At 30.3% G+C, this 21585-nt stretch overlaps 1 protein-coding gene across 5 annotated transcripts in view; it reads right to left on the minus strand.

Annotated features, from left to right (window-relative positions):
• Window positions 1–3168: 3168 nt before the first annotated feature.
• The window catches only part of LOC106791398 (echinoderm microtubule-associated protein-like 2), a 25474-nt gene continuing 7057 nt past the window's right edge, over window positions 3169–21585 (minus strand). Inside the window, exons 2-19 of one of the 5 annotated variants that reach the window (XM_014757013.1) lie at window positions 19677–19785; window positions 13338–13568; window positions 13021–13183; window positions 12670–12783; window positions 12196–12324; window positions 11654–11722; window positions 8186–8491; window positions 7774–7846; window positions 7123–7329; window positions 6700–6937; window positions 6458–6615; window positions 6119–6376; window positions 5857–5994; window positions 5655–5771; window positions 5388–5411; window positions 4936–5023; window positions 4626–4852; window positions 3169–4545 (exon numbers count right to left, since the gene is read on the minus strand). In XM_014757013.1, the coding sequence (XP_014612499.1) occupies window positions 4420–4545; window positions 4626–4852; window positions 4936–5023; window positions 5388–5411; window positions 5655–5771; window positions 5857–5994; window positions 6119–6376; window positions 6458–6615; window positions 6700–6937; window positions 7123–7329; window positions 7774–7846; window positions 8186–8491; window positions 11654–11722; window positions 12196–12324; window positions 12670–12783; window positions 13021–13183; window positions 13338–13568; window positions 19677–19722 (2712 nt within the window). In that variant the 5' untranslated portion in view covers window positions 19723–19785 and the 3' untranslated portion in view covers window positions 3169–4419. Of the gene's footprint in view, window positions 4546–4625; window positions 4853–4935; window positions 5024–5387; window positions 5412–5654; window positions 5772–5856; window positions 5995–6118; window positions 6377–6457; window positions 6616–6699; window positions 6938–7122; window positions 7330–7773; window positions 7847–8185; window positions 8492–11653; window positions 11723–12195; window positions 12325–12669; window positions 12784–13020; window positions 13184–13337; window positions 13569–14354; window positions 14507–19676; window positions 19786–21585 lie in introns of those variants that run through there. The other 4 variants (XM_014757012.1, XM_014757015.1, XM_014757014.1 and 1 more) reach the window with 4 other exon arrangements.

The raw sequence follows: 21585 nt of genomic DNA on the forward strand, positions 1-21585 counted from the left end.
AATATTATTATCATCTGACAAAATACAACAAAAATATAAAAAAAAACTACGAAAGAGCAATCGATCATGACATTTATTTTAATGCATTTAAATGAAACGATCGTAGATAAATTATTTCACGAGATTTGAATACGAGTTTCATTTAATATAAATGATAATATTTAACGAACACAAAATTTGTTTATTCGATACGACTGAATGAGAAGAGATAATTTTGTTAAAAAGCTCAACTCCATCGAGTTTATTATTTATGAGAGTGACTGTGAAACACGACGACATCTTCGAGGACGCGTTTATATGGTGTAGAAGTGTTTCATTCATGAAACCTTGCAACACGAACGTTATACGCTTGATTACATAAAGTTATATTTAAACTTTTTCGAATCTCTCATAGCAATAGTAATCCGGAAAATGATTTCAAATATCGAATTTTATTTAATATATTATTATAGTATATTATTTTTTGGTCTAATAATATTTATATAATACGTGGGTGTGTTAACAAGTTATCAGCTTCAATAAAAATATCTTAGTTTTGTTCTTTTTTGTTTTTTTTTTTTTAAATAAAAATTAATTTGACCGAAAAGAAAAATTGTTTTCAATGTAGGGGGGCTGAAAACTTTCTAAATCTATTCATGTATATAACGAAAAATGATTTTCAATTATTATATTTCTATATTTGATATAGAAATTAATTAAATATAAATAATAATGATAGAAATACGGAAAGATGACAATAAAAGTTTCGATACACCACCTATTGCATTTACAATTACATACTTATAAATTCTATCTTTTACAAAGTTAATAGTTTAAAAAAAAAAAATCATAAAAACGGGGAAAATTGTACAAGTTAATTGTCCATTTAATGCATTTCCAAATATTTCATATACTAGCAAAAATGTGTACCCAAATTTTTATTCGATAATGTATATTTAAATTAAATGTATTTATATATATATATATATATATATATATATATATATATGTATCTATACCACACCTTAAACTCTCGTTTTCACTATGTCCCGAGATTAATCATAAGAACAAAGAGAAAGAGAAAGAGAAAGAGAAAAAGATAACTACAATGAACACGAAAGTGAAAAAGAAAGAGAGAAGGTACGAAGCAACAAGCAATCTAGGGAAAGTGCTGTCCTACTTGCACACCGTTCACTGTTACCATCGTTCCTCTACCAGCCATGACCGATCATCATCGATAATATTATATTTAACGACAAAAAAAAAGAACATCTATAGAAAAACTGTACATTGGTCAGTTTTCATGGTGGACTAATAAAAAGCTTCGAAAAGAAAAATTATCAGAATTCGGACGTTATGTTTACATTAGCAAATTTTTTTTTATCGATATATATAATTTGTATTTACGTAAGTGTATATATATATATATATGTGTATGTGTGTCTCTCTTTCTCTCTCTTTTTCTCTCTCTCTGTGAAAAAGATAAAGAATCTTCTCCTTTTAGATATAAAAAGAAATAAAAAAAAAAAAAATAAAAAAAAAAAAAGACTTTTCCTTTCAACGAGTACCTGAGACCCGACCGGTTTATTCTCAAACCTTTTCTTATCGTCCTCGAAGAAACTTGAACGTTAAATCGGACTTCACGGTTATCTGGAATGCGAGAACGTAATGCATTTCTAGTTTCATTATCTTCGCGTATCTTTTTCTGTTCGCCCTTCATATGTAAAGTATGACGTCAAGATCAGAACAATGTTTTCAGTTATATTCGTTTCTTACAGATCTGATCGAAAATAAATTTATTATCTTATCTTATTGTTCTCGATGAGAAAATAAATTCTACACGACTTATATATTTTATATTTTACAATTAGATAAATAATATACATATATATATATATTATCCAAATTTTACTTTACGAAGACAAAAAATTGAAAATGTAACTTTTGATTTTGATTATCAAAATTTTGACAGTAAAAATATTATATATTTACGATTTGATATTCGAAATCGTTCGTACACGATTTGTATTAATTTGGTATAATTACGAGAAAGAGAAAAAAAGAGAGGGAGAGAAAGAGAGAGAGAGAGAGAGAGAGAGAGAGAGAGAGAGAGAGAGATCATATACATAATAAAAATATACATTTGAATAATTTTTATCTCGATCACAGAATATATGTATATAATTTAATTATCACAACGGTCGAAACAACTTGTTTGTCAGAAAGAGTCATTTGCAAAAACTCCAATGATTAGATTACGTATTCTCTCGCAAAATGTAAAACAATAATTATGCGGTATAAAAGATTCGTCCGCAACAAGATCGCGCGTGACAAAATTATATTAACAATATAGAATGTAGAATGATAGGGACAATTAATTATTATGAATGACTAAGCCAATCGAACAGTTAAGTGGTAACAGAACGTTAACCCCCCAGCCCCCCCCCCCCTATAATTCTATGTTAACTATAAAGTTTAACAGTACAACATATACATATACATATCTATATATTTTATAGCATTTTAATTTGTTCGTTATATACAAATTTGTTTTTTTATATTTTCCAGTGCAGAGCTTTTTTTTTTTGAAGATGTGGTTGTACCTTGCATCTCTGCTGCACTTGTAATTCATATTTTGTTTACACATTTTGCTGAAGACGCATACAGTTCGAATAGTAATTGGTCGTATTTTAAACTATTGTTAAACTTTTATTTTTCAACTACATTCAGGTTATTTAAAGACTTAGAAACAGTTGGCTCGTTAATACGTATTAAAATAAGCTAAGCAGGTTATTGTATCGAAAAGAAAAATATCAAAGTTATTTTCATTCTTTCTTATTAACAATTACTAAATGTATATACTATAAGTACTTACCCAATTATATTTATTTAGAGAAATGGATGACCAACAATTAGAGAATACAAAAAAATACGAACGTAAAGAAACCCGACGTGAGATGATGGCGAGAAAAAGATTACAATTGAGACAACTTTTTGCGAGGGAATTAATTGAACAGGAAAAGTTATTACGTGAATTGGGCTATAGTTTCATTAATACACATCATTGATTATATTTCTTTTTATCGTAATTTTTCGCGTCGTCTCTTTTTCTATTTTTTTTTTTGTTTTATCTTTATAAATTGATTAAAGTTTGTTCACTGAAATATATTTTATATGGTAACAATCCTGTAAAGAAAATATTGCCTTAGGGAGCATTTATTATAATACGTTAATGTTACATATACGTGTTTGCATTTTTGTGATGTAATATAAATAAAATAGAGATATATCTTACAAGGTGTGATAATGAGTGAAAATAGATTGATTCTCCATATTTTCTTAGACATTGAATCTTTCATTCTTAGACTTTGGTAAAAGAGTTCAAACCGAAAAATCATACTAATTGTCGAAAACAAATGTTTAAAAGTTTAAACTCCTTTAAAAAATCTTACTGTATGTACACTTTGTAATAAGAATATACGTCTAGAGACATATTCTTCTTTTCTCTTTTTTTTTGTTCATTTTTGTTTTTCTGTTGTATTTTACTTGTACATGATAGTATCATCAAAAAGTATATTAATGGCAGATATTTCCTTGTAATTAAATTCTTATATAAATATTTTGAGAATAATCATGAATAAATACAGTACAAGTCATGTCTAATGTAAATTGAAATGAAACATTTAAATAATAATATTAATAATAATAATAATAATAATAATAATAATAATAATAATAATCAATTGGTGAATTTGACTTGCACAGATTAGATCGAAAAGTTCTGCGTTTGAAAATACAATGCAAATTGAAATTACTAATTGTATAAATACAATATACTTTCTAATGGACGGCATAATACAGTATGCGCGTTATATTTAACGTTACGAGCTTTCTACGAGTTCCTTTTTTTTTTTTTTTATAATAGGACATTCCATATTCTCTTTCTTCTTTGTCTTTGGATTATCAATCGTCTCTTATATCATTAGGAACAATATAACTTGGTGTATAATATAATGATTAGAAATATAAAGTACATTTACAGATCGGTTAACATTCTTCAAACAACAATTATGAATATTCAACCATACACGGAATGTCCATGAAGTTAATTTTTGATTCTTGACAAACATTGAAACATTAATATTTAATGTGCTACATAAAAGAGAGTAATCATTAAATTATCACATTATTAATTCATTAACAATATAATTATCTCTTTCTTCTTCGTGTTAAATGTATGTGTATACCATACCATTTTGTTAATCACAAATCGCTTTAGCAATAATAATGACATTTTCATTACTCTCTCGGTCATGTTATTTTACAATTAAGCTCGCTACGTGTCTCGACAAAGTGCACTTTGAAAATATATATGTAAAAATAATATATGTTCTATTAATTAGAACAAATGTTATCTTTCGTTTAGTACTAAAGCGTAAGTTAATTTACTATCCATTGAAGAACACTGGTGTCACCTCCACCTGTAGACACCAGTCTTGTGTCATCTTGAAGGAACGATACATTTGTTACATGACTTGAGTGACCACCGTAGCTATGATGTAATGACTAAAAAGAAATTTTCAAATGTCTTATATGCATATATATAATATTTATTATTAGTAATTATTATTTTTTTAATATATTACTTTTGGTTGGCACGCAGGATGTGAGAATAATTTAACTTTCCCAAAATCATCTCCCGTAGCAAGAAGTTTCCCATCTCCACTGCGACTGCAATTATTAATATCTGTACCATCTGCACCTTCTGGCCAAATACCAATTGTTTCAAAAGATATTATGCAGGTATGAGTTGCCCAATTGACATCTTTAAGTGAGGAGGGTTGAGATATTTGACGACAAATACCAGGATTCCCTATAATATAATTTATAATATATAACATACGCAAATAAACTTCTTTTTTATGGATAATTATTAATGAGATCATATATACTAACAAAATAGAAGTTCATAATCTCCGCTATTGCTACGCAAATATTGTCCATCCATCGACCAATCCAAATGAGTTATGAAACTAGAATGTCCCTGGAAAATAATAATGATGCACATATATATTTCAAAATGAATCACATAATAATTTGCAAAATCATGAAAATTTGTGGGAAACTATAATTCGTTCATTTGTTAATTGGAATAAATTTTTTTTTAAACACAGACGAACTTTTTCCTGTTTCGATTATTATGCGTTTAGATATTTTTAACGGATCGTGAAATATATTGTGAAAGCGGGAATTACTACTATGCGTGCTAATGTGAAGCAATTTATCTACAAATTTGTAAATAATATTTATTGTAAAATGTGAGTCGTGTTTTTTGTTTTTTTTTTTATATATATCAACATCATATATTTTTTTTGTACTCTCAAAAGCAACCCAAATATAAATCTTACTCCGTGCCTTCGTATCCGCTTGGGCTAAACAGGAAGAAAAGAAATACATTAAGTAGCTATGTTCAATTGAATGTATAATTATACAAAAAATTGCCTAATTTAGCGTTTATAACACGACCGTTAAATAAAGTAACATTAAGATGATTAAAAGTTTATTTACAAGCTATATAAAATGATAATTATTACATGATGTCGAATGATCAATATACAATGAAAATGATATGCAATCAATGATTATAATAATTATGAAAATATAAATGAACATACCATACATCTACCGACTCTACTGTATTTAGTAGCATCTTCATTAACTTGATATATATAAATATAATTATCTCTTGAACCAAGTGCTAAGAGATTTCCATTTGGGGAAAATGTAACCACCTTTTTAACGAACAGAAAAAAATATTTTGATTTAAAAAAATTCTCTTTCATAAAAATATATATATATCATCATAATTTAACTAACTTGAATTGGTTCTGATCCGTCTGTATGATGAGTATAAAGTTCACGCGTTTCGCTATCAATGGCCAACCATTTTCCAGATACGCAACCAACTACCATAACGGTACCCTCAGGAGAGAAACCGATGCTTTGTGCTTGTTCCTGTATAGAAATTTACAAAATAAGGACTATTCTGAAATCATTACTTCAAACTCTATGCGCAAATAAATAAATTATCTAATAAAGAAATAATATAATATAATATTAAAGAATATCACGAACATACCCCAATATCTTTACTCCATACCACAGTATGACTAAGACTATCCCACATTTGTAACAATCTATCGTGACCTGCTGTTGCGAATTGAGGTAATATAGGATGAGCTGCCAATCCCCAAACTTCTTCCGTATGTCCTAACATCGCCGGATTGAATCCCATTTCTATATCTCCAATGAGAATACAATTTTTAGTAGTACCAATCAATAATTGTGAACCTCTACCTTCTGATAATGTACGAATTCCTCCAAAATGATCTTCAATCTATAATTCAATTATACAAACCTTTTATAATCTGTGCGATAAAAAAAAAACAATCGTGAAAATAATAATCTTTTTATTTACTTGTGATTCTTCTCCTGTCGGATTTAATGATCCATCAAAGTGCAATATTCTGCCATCCTTTCCACCTCCAGTAATAACATTTCCATTTTTCAAAACGCATATAGAAAATATCGATCCTTCGTGTAGATTTCTAACCAATCTGGAGATTGTGTTGGTGCCTTGATTTATAAACACAAATTTTGTTTAAAAAGATTTAATATACATTTATATATGTATATTAAAAATAAAACAAACAAAATTACCTCTTGCCCAAACAATAATGTTGCCATTACTGTCGCCGGTAAGAACGTCTCCATTTTGATTGAAAGCGACACACGTTACGTATTTTGGTTTCTCTCTACTTTCAAATATACCCATTCTTTTATACAACATACCGCCACTATCCAAGGACCAGAAGGATACGTGCCCTTTACCGCATGAAACAATTTGATTTCGTTCGAGGGGATGCCATTCGGCACAGACAACCGTGTCGACGGAACACTGCAATTCATTATTATTAATATTATTATTATTATCTATTATTCAGATGTTTGATAATATTTTTGTTCCCGTTCTAAAAAAATATATATGCATATTTATTTTTCACCGTATATTTAGAACGATGTTATTTTACAACAAATGAACAAAATGATATCGTACAAAATATTGTAACAGGACTAACTAACCTTCGTTTCGGTCAATTTAGAACCTTTGTCACTTTTTTGCCAATCCCAAATTGATATATTATGATCGGACGTTTCGTCGATAGCACATAAATAATTACCACCGTCCGCTTTCGAAAATGACAAACAACAAATCGATCCGTCGAACTCGCCGTTACCAATAACGCTCAGTGTGGCTAAACTGACCGAATTCCATATTCTTATGCGTTGCTATAAATAGAATATATATTTATTTATTAATATGATACTACATTTCAAATTATTAATGGAGTATTATATATATATGTATATATTACCGTCATAGCCGAAAATACGCCATTGCTAGTAATTCCTCGGCATTCTCATCAATGCAAAGCGCATTCCGATGAAGTCGGAAACAGAAAAATTCTTACAGTTTTTCCTAACCATTGAATATAATACTTTGATATTCTATAAAATATCAAATTACTATTTAAATTGTACAACTTTGCTAATGTTTTGAAAAGTTTTGGTAAATACTTTTTATACTAAAAGTGAATAGATTTGAATGAAACTTATATTAAATTAAAGTACACTCTTTTATCTTCGTCGGAAGGCGCTTTGCCTTGATAACAATGCCGAGGAATTACTAGTAATGACTGATTTCCGGTTTGGACGGTGACATATACATCTTACCAGTGCATCACGTCGATCTAAGCCACAGGTTTGCCCAGTTGCAACTACCATTTTATTTGGGTGTATCGCAATACTGGAATTTGATAAAGAAATTTTGCAAATTTTTTATTATAAAAATAATCTAATCTAAGTTATATATATATATATATATAATACATAATATGTATACAATATGAGGGTGGTAGTTTTCTAAACAAACTGCATAGAATATTTGTATTAATTTTTACTTGTAAAATATGGTCCGATAATTTGACCAGGACATCCTGTATAAACGATACATATCTTTCAAAAGTTTATATACTTATATTATATACATATAACGCGCAGATCGATATAAAACAAAATTAAATTAATTTATATTTTATAATTAATTCGTGGTACATTATGTCAATGCAAACGAATTCTAACTTACCATTTAACATCATCCGTGTGGCCCAAATAATGTCTTTGACTGTGTTCTTCCATATTATAAAGGACCACCACCGCAGCAACGAAATAAACGATCTCGCCAGTTGGTAAAAGATGTAAATTACTACGACAGTCTCTCCCTCGATATCCATAGACCCAATCTAATTTCAGTTTACTTTGGGGTGGTGTTGTTACTTTGTGAAGATCGTAATGATCTATCATAGGTGTTGGAACGTATAGAACGACTGGTCGTCCTCTTAGGTACATACGAACGGTACCTTCCTCCTCGTTGTATTGCATATCTCTGGTACTGTCAAATATAACATTTATATTGTTCATTTTATATAATTAATCAGAGAGCGAAAGAAAATAATTGAATTAAATTAATGAATGGCCAATCATCGATAGATGATCGATCGTACATGTTAACTTTCACGAAATCACGAAATAATTTTCACTTTTATCACGATTACATATACATAATATGTTTATCCTATGTATTCCTCGTTAAATTCTTTCGATAATCCAATAATTAAAGGTAATTAATTCAATCACTTTCCAAAATTCTCGCGTGCGACCAGAAAATTCGAGGGATCGTAAATTGGTTTCCAAGAGAGTCAGCAGACCGCACGAACCGAACGTTTTCCTTCTGAGGCTCGATTCACGTGGGTGTGTCTGACACACGTGTTATCTATCTCAACACGTATAAAAGGTATCAGGTCGTAATTACATCGTGTATGAGTTACGTCACTCTACCGGTTCAGAACGAAACACAAAAGACGTTCTCTGTTTTTTTTTTTGCGACTCGACCGAAAATCGAAGGTTTTGGATATTTCTTTTTTTTTCATTAATTTGCAAAATCATTTTCTCTTCAATTTTTGTACACGTAAATGTACATAAAACCAATTTTCAAATGACTAATTAAAGAATCCAATTAAACTACATCATCAAATAAATTGTAATGTTAATATTGAGAATATATTTATACAAGGAGAAATCGATTGAGACGGGGGTGGGAGGACGAGGGGAAGGGGATCCAATTTTGGTTACTTTCTCTTACTATATCTATAGATTGACCCGTTCGTATAGCTGATTTTCACGAATATATATATATATATCATATTTCCAGGTAAAAGATTATTATTTTGTAATATTGTGTTCACGATTAGAATTTATTCCAGGAAGTAAAGAATACTCATTGAATTCTTCTATTCATCATAATTGGCGCAATGAGATAGTTCACGTAGATTATTACCTGTTATACTGAATCGGATGATCAAACGAGATGCTTGGCCTCGGTTGGTAAAACAGGAACAAGAGAGAAAGAGACAGCAAGGATATATATTGTCTGGCTCTTTCTCAAACGTGTCCTTCGAGTCTTTCTTTTCGATTTCGCAAATGTACGAGAGACACGTTACTTTTTATTATTATTATCTCGTTATTGTTATTATTATTATTATTATTACTACGTATGTTCGTTGGAACGAAAGGATTGTTCGGTAAGAAACGTTCAACTGTGCGGCTCGCGCATTACTGTGCAACCGAGAAACCACTCCTGATTTTTCATAATGACGCAGCTTCTCCCCTCTCTTTAAACTGCCTTTCAGTGGCGTCTCTTTATTTCTTCTTCCCCCTTTTATGGGGTTTTTTTTTTGTTTTTTTTTTTAGAACGATCGTACAAACCATTGGCATGTGCATGAACAAAATTATATCACAGGCAAGACTTTTTCTTTTCCTCTTATTCATTTTCGTACAATTAAATGTTTTCATTTTACAATTAGATTTTTTGTGATAAATCGAAATATTAATTACAATTTAAAATCTCATGTTAATTATATTATATTTTGTTATCAATCCGACGAAGACACACCACACACACGACTCGTGCAAAATTAATTATTAATTTATTAATATTAACCAACCTAGGTATGTATATTCGTTCAGGTGAAAAGGCAGACACGAGTTTTTTTTTTTTTCTTTTTTTTTTTAGAAACTTCGTTTCAACTTTTTTTCGCCGCTTTGTTTTTATTCCATTTTTGAGTCACTATCTTTTTTTTGTTTTACTTAGTTACAACACGTTTTCTATGTAACTCTGACGTTGAGTGTGTGTATGTATGTATGTATGTATATACGTATGTTCTCACTTGATTATGTTAGCGTTGATAATCACATTAGATTGAAGGTTTTCCCGATTAACCTGACCTTTCATTGCATATATCCGTATCACCGATGTTCAATCAACGAGAAAAAAAATACAATACCTCTTTTCCTGTATTTTTTGTTCTGCCTTTTTTTTTTTTTTTTTGTGTGTTCTCTTTTTTTAATAGAGAAAATGACCTACTATACTATGAGATTATAAAATCACGACTCTCTCTCTTTCTCCCTTTACATTCACACAATCGGTTACTTCCCATGAAGGCTATCAACACGATCACGCTTGTAGACACAACGAAAACGTCGTTGTGTAAGAGCAGGAATCATTCTACTCACTTTCTTCGGTAACGCAATAGTGCACTTCGCACCGCCGTGTTAAATGAAACCGACTATCACGTGGTGTATGGCTTCGTCATGTTTGCCACTGGTAAAATGATGCTTCGCGAAATCTTCGACACAATGATCCGAATTATTTTTCATATTTATTATTATTATTATTTTCTTTATCATTAATCTGAGTTTCTAATTTAATAGAAAGAAACAAATGGAAAGGCAAAAATACACACACACACACACAGAGAAATGGTTATTAAAAAAAAAATAAAAAAAAAGCCACTGGAAACCATATGCATTGTTTTCTCTCGACTCGGTAGAAAGAACGAGAACAATCCTTTAACGCGTGTTGTGGCATTTACATTTGAAAATAGACATTTTCCTTGCAACTGGCCAACTAGCACAACCAACAACCTAGTCAACGAAGGAAGCTACATACATCACTAACCCCCTCACGCAAACACACACCCCTTTTTTTCGTTATAAATTATGCATTCACGCCTTTCAATTTTCATTTCTCTTTACAAAGGCGCGAACAAGCATTTCCACATCTTCCTGAAAAAGATTCTGGTCGTGTTTTCGTGAATAGAATAATTTCTTTGCACGCGAGGTCACATAGATCAGCTTACCAAAGTTACGTTAACTTCACGTGTGTTCGATGGAATAGAGTAAAGGGTGGATAATGAACGTTTATCGTGGCTGCCTTTTGACCTGAAAAACTTTCAGGATTCTCGTAGAAATACTCACGAGATATATAAGCTGGAAATAGCTGGGATTCTTCCCCATCTAAATAGAGTAGTCCGTTGTATCGTAAAACACACGCACGTATTATTGTATTTCTAACTCGTGCGATTGTTAGCAGCACGTGCGATAATACGAGATAATAAATACGACAATAATAATAGAAAAACGTAGGGGGGGGGGATGATTGCGTGATAATGTTAAATTGAAACCAACTAGGCAAACTTTTTCTTTTTCTATTTACCCGTGTTTGACGTTGTTCAGCACCGCGGGCTTGAAGAGGTTGAACAGGGACTTGGTTGATGCCGATAATCTATAATAAACGAAAATGCAAAAACGAAAAACCATGCCGTGCAAAACAAAGGAGAATATTAATAAACGAAAATAGTATATAAAACACAACGAGAAAAATAAATCGATCCTCGAAGCACGTCGAACACCACCTGTTTATTTATTATAATATTAATCGCGTGTGGTATAAATATTGTTAATTATTATCAAAGATAAAAAAAGAAAAATAAGAAATGATCGACGAGCTTTGAGTGTATCACCACGTGTAAAAATAAAATAATAATAATTATAAGAAAAGCATAACACACGATTCTATTGCAGTGTGTTGTAAAACAATAATAGTTAGATATGTAAACACGAATATAATAGAAAACCAAACAAAAAAGAAAATAAGGAAAAGAAAAGAAAAAAAAGAAACATTAATAAAGTGCGAAAATGACATATGTATGACGTATGCATTATATTTAATGTGCATAATGAAATTTATCGACCTACCTTGCACCAACGAGTTGAGAATTGCTTCCTTGATTTTGGGGAGAATGCGTAAAGTCTCCAGTTGATGACCACCTTTTTGCTCTTCGCAAGCTACTCTGTGGTGGACCATTTGACCTTGTCGTGGGTGACCTAACGATCGAAGAGTCGACAATTCGAATTTAATGAAAATATTATCAAATCAAATAATTTTGTTAACATTTAGGCCATTGTGCCTTGTCAGTCCTGTTCTTCCCCATTTTTCATTTTTTATTATTAGAATCATTTAAATCCTTACACTCTCGTTTGGTTTATACGCCAGTTATTCAGGATACTTTCGGTTATGGTCGAGCAAACGTAATACATAGGTAAATAGTACATACTCTATTAGCATTCCAAGCGAAGTTTCAAAGATGGAAGCTGATAAACGTGAAAGGCTCTCTTGCTAATTTCTAGGTAGAGGGGAAAGGGTAGGGGGCGAGGGGGGAAATGACTTACCTGGCTATTGGTAATGGCGTGGCTCGTGGACTTGGTGATGGCACCGGTGAAACGCTACTACTGCTAGGGCTATCCGAATGTAAAGAACCCGTTGATTGATAATGGACCGATCTTCTAAAAATATTATTATTCGTGTCCAATTACTATCAATTATTATTATTATTGTCAATGTATTATAATAATATATTCGTGAGAAAGAAAAATTAAATGATTATTAATTATATTAGATTATATTTTTGAAAAATTTCAAAGAATACGAATAATTATGTAATTATCATTTATTCGATGTGTATTCATAACGTTATTGACGTTAATTGATATATTTAATTAATTAATTAATTATTATTATACCTCTGTGGTAGTTGCGAAGAATGCGAATAACTGACAGGTCTCCTAGGACTTGAGTTCGCATCCTGAACATCCTGAGACGATCCAGATGACGATGAGTTTCTAACATTGGTACCACCACTTTGACGTAAACGCAAATCTTTTTGAGGTACCGAATTTTGATTATCTAAAACGAATATAGGATATGTCTAGAGTACACGAAAGATTTTTAACGAAAAAAATAATAATATCAAAGGTGTGTCGTTTAGTTTAGTTTATTATCGAGATAGGAAAAAGAAAAATAAAATCAAAAATCAAAAGGAAAATTATAATATTCTTACTTCTAAGAGAAACATGGCCGTTTCTTAATGGCGAGGATACCATTCTCTCGTTTCTCCTCTCATTTCTTTCATCCTCTCTCTTATCTCGTCCTTCGAGCTGAGAAATTCGCCTTAACGCGTCCGCCAAAGTAGCACGAAGACAAACTATCTCGTCTCTTTGCGCCAAGGATTGCCTTTCGAGGTCTGCGACTCGACCCAACAAGGATCCAGTCTCGCATTCCAACATTTCGTCTGAGAAAAAAGAAAAAAGAAAAAAATAACGAAAATAATGTATAAGTTAGAAATGATAGAACACGATAAAACGCGAGATATAAATCAATAATTATTTGTTATGATTTTATATATATATATGATATTTCTTATTGGTTAAAGTATATCATTTTTCAAGTATTAAATAAATTTACAAATTTTGTCTCTTATTATACGGTTGAATAAATGTTTAAATACGTTACGTTGTTTATATTTTTTCTTTTAAATAATGATTGTTTTTCTTCCAATCACTGTTCTTAAAATCTTTGACAGATTTTAATATAATATCTTTATACATTTTCATATCCCAAAAAACATATAAATAATTTTTCTCGTTATATAAATTATAATTATAAATATTGTATTATATTTATTATTTAACATCGATATATTAAATTGATTAGAACATTTGTATTGAATTTAAACAAAAATATAACATCTGTATTGATAGGAAATAAACGTACTGTTGGTAGGTGTAATGTTAATATAACGATAAATGATATCTAACCAATCCTAATGTGTTTGAATTTATACAGCTGTGATAGAAAGAAAATCAGAAATATAAATACGTAAAAAAAGCACACGACAATATCATCAAATGTAAAAGAATAAAGGACAAAATATCACATTTAATTTAATAACGATTAATTATTAACACATACCTTATATTAATTACTAATAATTCCCTTTTTGTGAAATCAATTCAAATGTGTGAACACGTATTAAAGAAAATATTTGGATGAGTGTGTTCTCGTACTATGTACTCACGCCATGCTTGCTCCGCCTCGTCGATTGTATCCATCGTGTCCGGCGTGGACATTGCGATTAACCCTTGCGATGACCCCGGCGTATTAATACGTTATTCAATTGAATAGATTAACGAACGCAAACAGAGCCAATGTACTCTCCGGCGCCATATTCTTTGATTATTTTCAAACGACAACAAAAAAAAAAAAAAAAGTAACTTTCTTTCACTACCTTGCACAATGTGAATTATTTTTTTCTAATGAAATCTATTTATATATCTTTTATCAAATTATTTATTAATTTTTTCTTTAATAAAGATTCTCTTTTTTTAAATATATATATTATAAGATTTTCATCGTTTCCGTTTATCGTGGTACACTTTCGACGTAATCGTAATCATGCGTGTTATTATTGTTGTCCTTGTCATAACAATATTCACGAACGAAACGAAACTTTTCAATAGCATCGTATTTGTTAATCTAACTAACATGAAGGATTAATAATACTTTGATATATCATCCGATAATCATCTTTTTTATTTTTTCATATGTAGGTAAAAGGGAATTGAATAAAAAAAAAGAAAATAAATAATAAAAAGACACGACGGGGGATTGGTGAAACATTTGATATCGGTCGAGTAGTCGTGACTCGTCGGTTTCGTCGCCGATAAATACGAGCCAATTAGCGTCGTGCAATTAGCGTTAGAAAGCTTCTAGTCGTTGCAAGTTATGTACACAGAAACGCACATATACTCACTCACTCACTTGCTCACCCATCCACCCACACGTACACACACTTGATTCTCTTCTTGAACGAACGGCACGAGGTAAAAGATAAGAATCTACGTTTCTTTTTAAATTAATCCTCTCTCTCTCTCTATTTTTATTACTTTTAAAAAACACGAAAGATCGTCGTTCGAGAAATTGTGCAGAAAAAAGAAGAAGATTATTTAAATATTAACAAAAAACGAGAAACTTCGTAAAAAAATCAGCACGAACAAACGTCCGCGACTGGTAACTTAGACGAACTTTATAATAATACTCGTGTTTCCGCGTGTCGTACCTCTCCGAGAGGCGTAGTTAGACGAATTGCGTTATGTAAGATAACATATCTATATGTCTCTTTCTCTATTTCCTCTCACTTACTCTTTCCCTAGACTTCACGTACAATTCACTCACTCATTCGTTCGTTTCTTCGTTCATTTGCTCTCTTTCTTGTATCTACTGCTACCCAACTACAACAACTCTCTCTTTTTCTCTCGTTCTTTCTCACTCACTCAGTCACTCTTTCTCTCTCTTTCTCTCTCTTTCTCTTTCTATCTTTTTCCCATCTTTCTTTCTCATTCACTGGTTCGTTTGCTGTTTCTCTTTTGAAGTTATGGAAAAGCATATGGAGCTTCCCCTTCCCATTTTTACGCGCCGGTGATTTCCCTTACCGCGTGGAAACGACGATAACCGACGAGACGGATGGATGATCGACCAACGTTCGTTCACTCTCTATTTCTTTAGTTTTTTTTTTTTTCTTTTTTTTTCTTGTCTCTTTCTAACCCTTGTAACTTCCCTTTTTTGTCTTTCATCCCCTAACGTAACGCGTCTTTTTGAAAAAAAGAAAAGAAAGTATCAGAGGGAACGAACGATACTCGATCGAGCTTGCCTTTTTACTTCTTTTTGTGTGTGTGAGTGTGTGTTTTTTTTTTTCGACAGTGGATCTTTTCGTTCTTGTTACTTTCGTTTTTAGTCCTTACGATTTATTTCATCAGTTATCACAAAATTAATAATTAAAACATAAACTGTTTATTGGAATACACATTGATTCTTAAGATTCACACGGGATTTTCAATTGATTTCTTTTTTCTTTTCTTAATTTTGTTGTTTTTATTTATTAGATCTCTTTCTCTCTCATTTATTTCATTTTTGGACATATGTTTGTTGTAGATATTTCACAGAAATATATTTATTTAAATGAAAAACTTTTCTTATTCCTTTGCATTGACTTTGATTTTTTTTTAAATTAAACTTATCATTAAAAAATAAAATCGAATTAAAACGTTAAACGCGTTTTGACGTATCGGATGGAGAAAAAAGAAGAAAAAGAGACAAAAAAAAAAAGGTATTTGCCACGAGTTTGATAAATGTAAACAACGATCTAACACGTCTACTAGAGCGTTTTGAACATTCGTCTTTCTATCTGCCTTTTTTCTTTGAAATCGATTGAAAGTTCTTTGAACGCGAGAAACCTTCAATGCTTCTATACGACTCGAAGAAAATAAAAAAAAAAAGAAATAAATAAGATAATAATAAAAGACCAGATAAATAAATAAATAAATAAATAAATAAATAAATAAATAAATAATAATATTATATTATATTTTTAACACGATCGCGCGTAATTTTATTTTCTATCGCGGCACCGACACTTTCGCGTACAACCAAACAAAAAAAATATACATATATATATATTCAATTTATTAATAATATTTTCTTGTTATCTTTCTCTCTCTCCCCTTCATTATTCCACTTTAATTATCGTTAAATATAAAATAATTAGTTCTTTTTATTTTTTATTTATTTTTTTTTTCATTAAAGTAACACGTTCGAAAACTAGACTTTAATTCTGCACACGCGACACGTGTGTTTTCCCTGCAGTCGCCCCGACGTTACTGTCTGAGCTGACTCCAGCTGCTTTAGACGCGATCAATACGTTCTAGATAGTCGAGATGAACCAGATAAAACGCAAAGCGCGTTAACTGTAGGATACCGAGATCACTTATATACATATACACATAATATATATACACATTTACGTGATTATACATACGTGAGTATACATTTACGCATTTACCAAACTAATCGAACTAATAATACTTGATTATTTCGAATAATTTTCTGGATAAGATAGTTTATGCTACAACCAACCCCCCTCCTCACCCCACCCACACCCCCCACACTCTTTTCTTCCCACTCTCCTTTTATTTTTCTTCCCTACTCTTTTCTATTCTACTTTCCTTTCCTTTCCTATACCACCCAACCCCACCCCACCCCACCCCCTTTCGTCTTCTTCTCTTTTTATCTACGATATTTCAACTTCGATTTTCTCCCTTTGACGATCGTCCTGAATAAAGGATAGGTCGTATCCTGTATTATAATGGCGCACCCTCTTTTGATATTACCAATCATAATACGTAAGCTCCGGATGTCGTTTCGATTTAGTTTTGCAATAATAATAATAATAATAATATGATCGTTTTTCTATTGCATTTATCTTTATATTTTTATCATGTGTCGTGTTTTATTTAATCCAATTTTATTTTTTTACCTCGTCTCATTTATTTCACTTCTTTGTTAATTTTTTTTCATTCGCTCCCATAAGTGTGTTTTAGTCTTATTTTTATTTTTATTATTATTATTATTATTATTATTTCAATTTAATTCGTCATCTCGAGTACGTTTTATTATACTACTGCGTTCACGTTTATCCAGGAATTTATGGGGGTCGGATGGACGCAAAGGATAATATTTGCGACGCCAGGATTCTTCGTCGGTCACCATGGTTATCTACGAGCTGTCATGGTACACGTTTCATGTTATACGCGTCCTTATATTATATGAGAACTTATCATTTTCTTTTTCCTTTTTATTTTTTCTCTCTCATGCCTCGAAGAATTTAATATTCGTACATTATAATTTAATGTGTAAAAAATCACATAGATTTTATTATTGATTTCATATTTTTCAAACTTTATATGAATAAATTTCGAGATTTCTCTTTTGCAAAAAATTCACAAAAAATAATAAATTTATTCTTTAATAAAAAGAAAATTTATAAAAAAAAAATAAAAAATGTTAGAAACAAATTTCATTGTATAAATAAATATATAAATGTTTTTAAAGAATATTTATATAAGCGATCAACGCGTTAATATTGTTTATTAAATTATACATACGATAATTGTTATCTCATTCTCTCTTTATATTTAGAGTGGAATATCACCATAGGATGGTCACAGATGATTAGTTTTAAATTTTAAAAACTTCATTTCAAAAAGTTGTTCAAATTTATCTCTCCTTTGTGACACTTTGCAAAACTAACGCTGTGTAATTTATAATAATTAAAATATACATTATTTATACAAAAAAAAAATACGAATAAAAATGTCATTATATATAAAGTAATATTTTTAAAAATGTTTAGCAATCAACGTGCTAATAATTCGTTTATTAAATTATATATGTCATCTTTTCTTTCTTTCTTTTTTTATCTAGTTGATATGGTATAGATAAAAAATAAGATGAAGAAGAAGAAGGAAAAGAATTAGTTCGACGAGGACGAAGACGTATGCGAAGATATTTATAGGTTGAAAATTCGCACATATGTATTCTCATCGTAGGCGTGACTCGTTTATGCGTAGGTGGCGCATAATTAGATACGTAACGTTAATAATAGCATTGAATACGATTGAAAGGAGGTTTCATCAAAAGTGCCTGGCCTTTTTCCGGGTTCTTCATTATTTTTTTTTTGTTTCCTCCTGGTACATTTCGAACAATTAAAAATTTAACGAACTTTGATCACCAATCGACGAAATATTTTCCTTTAAATCGAATTAATTTATATATTTTCAATGTTATTTACAACAACAAAAAACACACACAACAGGTATATAAATTGAAATTCTACTCAAGACAATTGGATGCTATAGTTAGATCAAATTTGATCGATTGGACGAGCAGAAAATTAATGAAAGAACAGGATGAGTCCAGGCACACCTTTTGGTAACGTCATCGTGACACCTTGAATGGCTTATATAACGAGTGCCACTGTGTGTTACAACAGAGAGTAGTGTCCATCGTGTATATCTATGTTTGTATAGGTAAATTTATGTAGACGCGTATGTATTTACGTGTACAAGAAGCATACGAGAGTGGATATTTTCGTGCGAGCACCTTCGTCTTCTCTCTCTCGTCCATTGGAATTTTTGTTTTAACAGACATACGATAACCTTGAACGTTAATTTCGTTTTCAACGACTTCTGCCAAAAACTCAAACTTTATTCTAGATTTTTAAATAGTTCAGCAGGAAATAAAATAAAATCATATTAAAATACATTCTCGCGTTACGATTATATTAAAAAAGAAAAATTGTTAACATTTGAATTATCAAACGATTGATACACTTTTTTTTCATAATTATCGGAATGATGTTAACACAACGTGGATTATTCTATTTTATTTCTATCAAATTTATATCGAATTGATAAATGAGATCAAAAAATAATTTGGATAATTTGATCTTTTGAAATAATATAAAGGTGACAAATAAAAGAAAGAAATTAAAAATTATGATTACCCATTTCTTGCTTCGCTCCGTGTGTCTGATGCCCGTTTACGCGCATCGTTGACTTCGAAGTTTTCTTTTCATACTTCTGCAAAACTTCGTTGGACGATCACTCGCGTTTCTGTAAAAAAGAAATAAATAAAAAAGAAATAAATAAATAAAAAAACAAAATAATTAATGAGATGAAAGGAGTAAGATCGTTTTTTAATATTCGTTTTTTGTACCGGTTTCATTTATCATTTTTTGTAGATTCCTACGTAGAAAAGTAATAAATAAACTTTGTAATATAAAAATGAAAAGAAAACGAATAATAATAATAATACTTTCTCAAATAATAATACTTTAACAAATAACAACAAAATTCGAAACTTTTTTTCGGATTTGCAAGTTCAAATTCGTTTACGGATATTTTTTTAGTTTAACTTTAATAAAATATCACATATTATATTTTTTACAATGATCTAGAAGGAAGAAATAGAGGAGGAGAGAAATCGAGCTTATTCGACGACCAGTACCGTTTGTCAACGGACCGTGTATAATACAAAAATACATGGAATGTGGAAAACGGGTTGTTGAACGTGCAGCGAACTTGCGCTTCGACCGATGCATGGACCCGCATATCTCGCGATTTAGAAAGGTGCACATGCACGATCGTATGCACGTGTGTTTCTAGATATAGTTGACTGACAATTTTTATTACTTTCTTGGACGCCGAATTATTCATATATTTTCATTCTTTTCCTCTTTTTATTTTACAACAACAACAAAAAAGAAAGAAAAAAAGGGGGGGGGGCGGAATATTATTTTTGGCAATTAAATTTCATTTCATATTTAAATGTGGAAGTATTTATAATTATTTTTTCTTTTATTTTATTCATATTTTTAAACATTTGTGATCGATATTTTGTAAAATAAACTACGTTACATTTATATAGTAAGGGCAAGGTTGCATCACGAGTTATAAATACTGGCAATTTATTTAAAATAACCCACCCCCTAATAATTTATATATATATATATAAAATATTTATTGTCAGAAATGATGTATAGATTTATTATCAATTTGTAATAAATCATGCTTAATGTAAAATATTTATTACGTACAAAACAATCAAATGCTATTTTACAATTTATAATATAAAGTTTAGATAATACCTGTACTTAAATACCATTTCATTTGAAAACTTTAATTTTTTTTTTTTTTTTTTCATTATACCATGCACAAATAACGAGAGAATTCTTTTTTACGGGTGGAAAAGGAAATAATAAAAGCGATTGAATTTCGTTCAACTAAAAGTTGTAATGGATTTCAAGGGGGAACGAAAGTACACCGTCAAAGCTGCCAACCCTTTGAGCGTTTCGAATTTTGCATCGTGAGCTTCGAGCCTTCGACCCTTTTCATGCTTTGAAGGCATTTACGCTTTTGACCCTTTTTATTATTTCTTTTTTTCCTTCCTCTACGTAGTCGTTCGTTCATTCGCTTGGAAATTTGTTCTCGGCCTACGCAAAGCATAAAATACGCAATACACGTATGCGTGTTTATGTGCGTGTGAATGATACGAAGAAGATAATTAGTTTTGTGTTACTTTGTTAGTAAAATCGTAGAAAAGTTGATCTCATTTGTTTAATTTTTCTTTTTAAAATGAAAAGATTTTTTTATCATTTATACAAGTATATTATATATAAAATTAATACGACTATATCTTTATATTCTATCATGAAATTGAATAATTAAATACATTAAAGTATAAATTATTGGTATGCATTTATAATTTTATTGCTGTTGGTTCAAAAAAGAAAGTAGTACGTAATTATTCTTTATGCTATACTGAAAGCTTGATCTAAATTATATGCATACAGAATTAATCTACATTCATATTTTATTGTAGTTAAATTACTGCTATATTATTAATTATTTTTT

Source organism: Polistes canadensis, unplaced genomic scaffold (genome assembly GCF_001313835.1).
Source record: "Polistes canadensis isolate GaletaPanama2010 unplaced genomic scaffold, ASM131383v1 scaffold_303, whole genome shotgun sequence".
NCBI classification, from domain to species: domain Eukaryota; kingdom Metazoa; phylum Arthropoda; class Insecta; order Hymenoptera; family Vespidae; genus Polistes; species Polistes canadensis.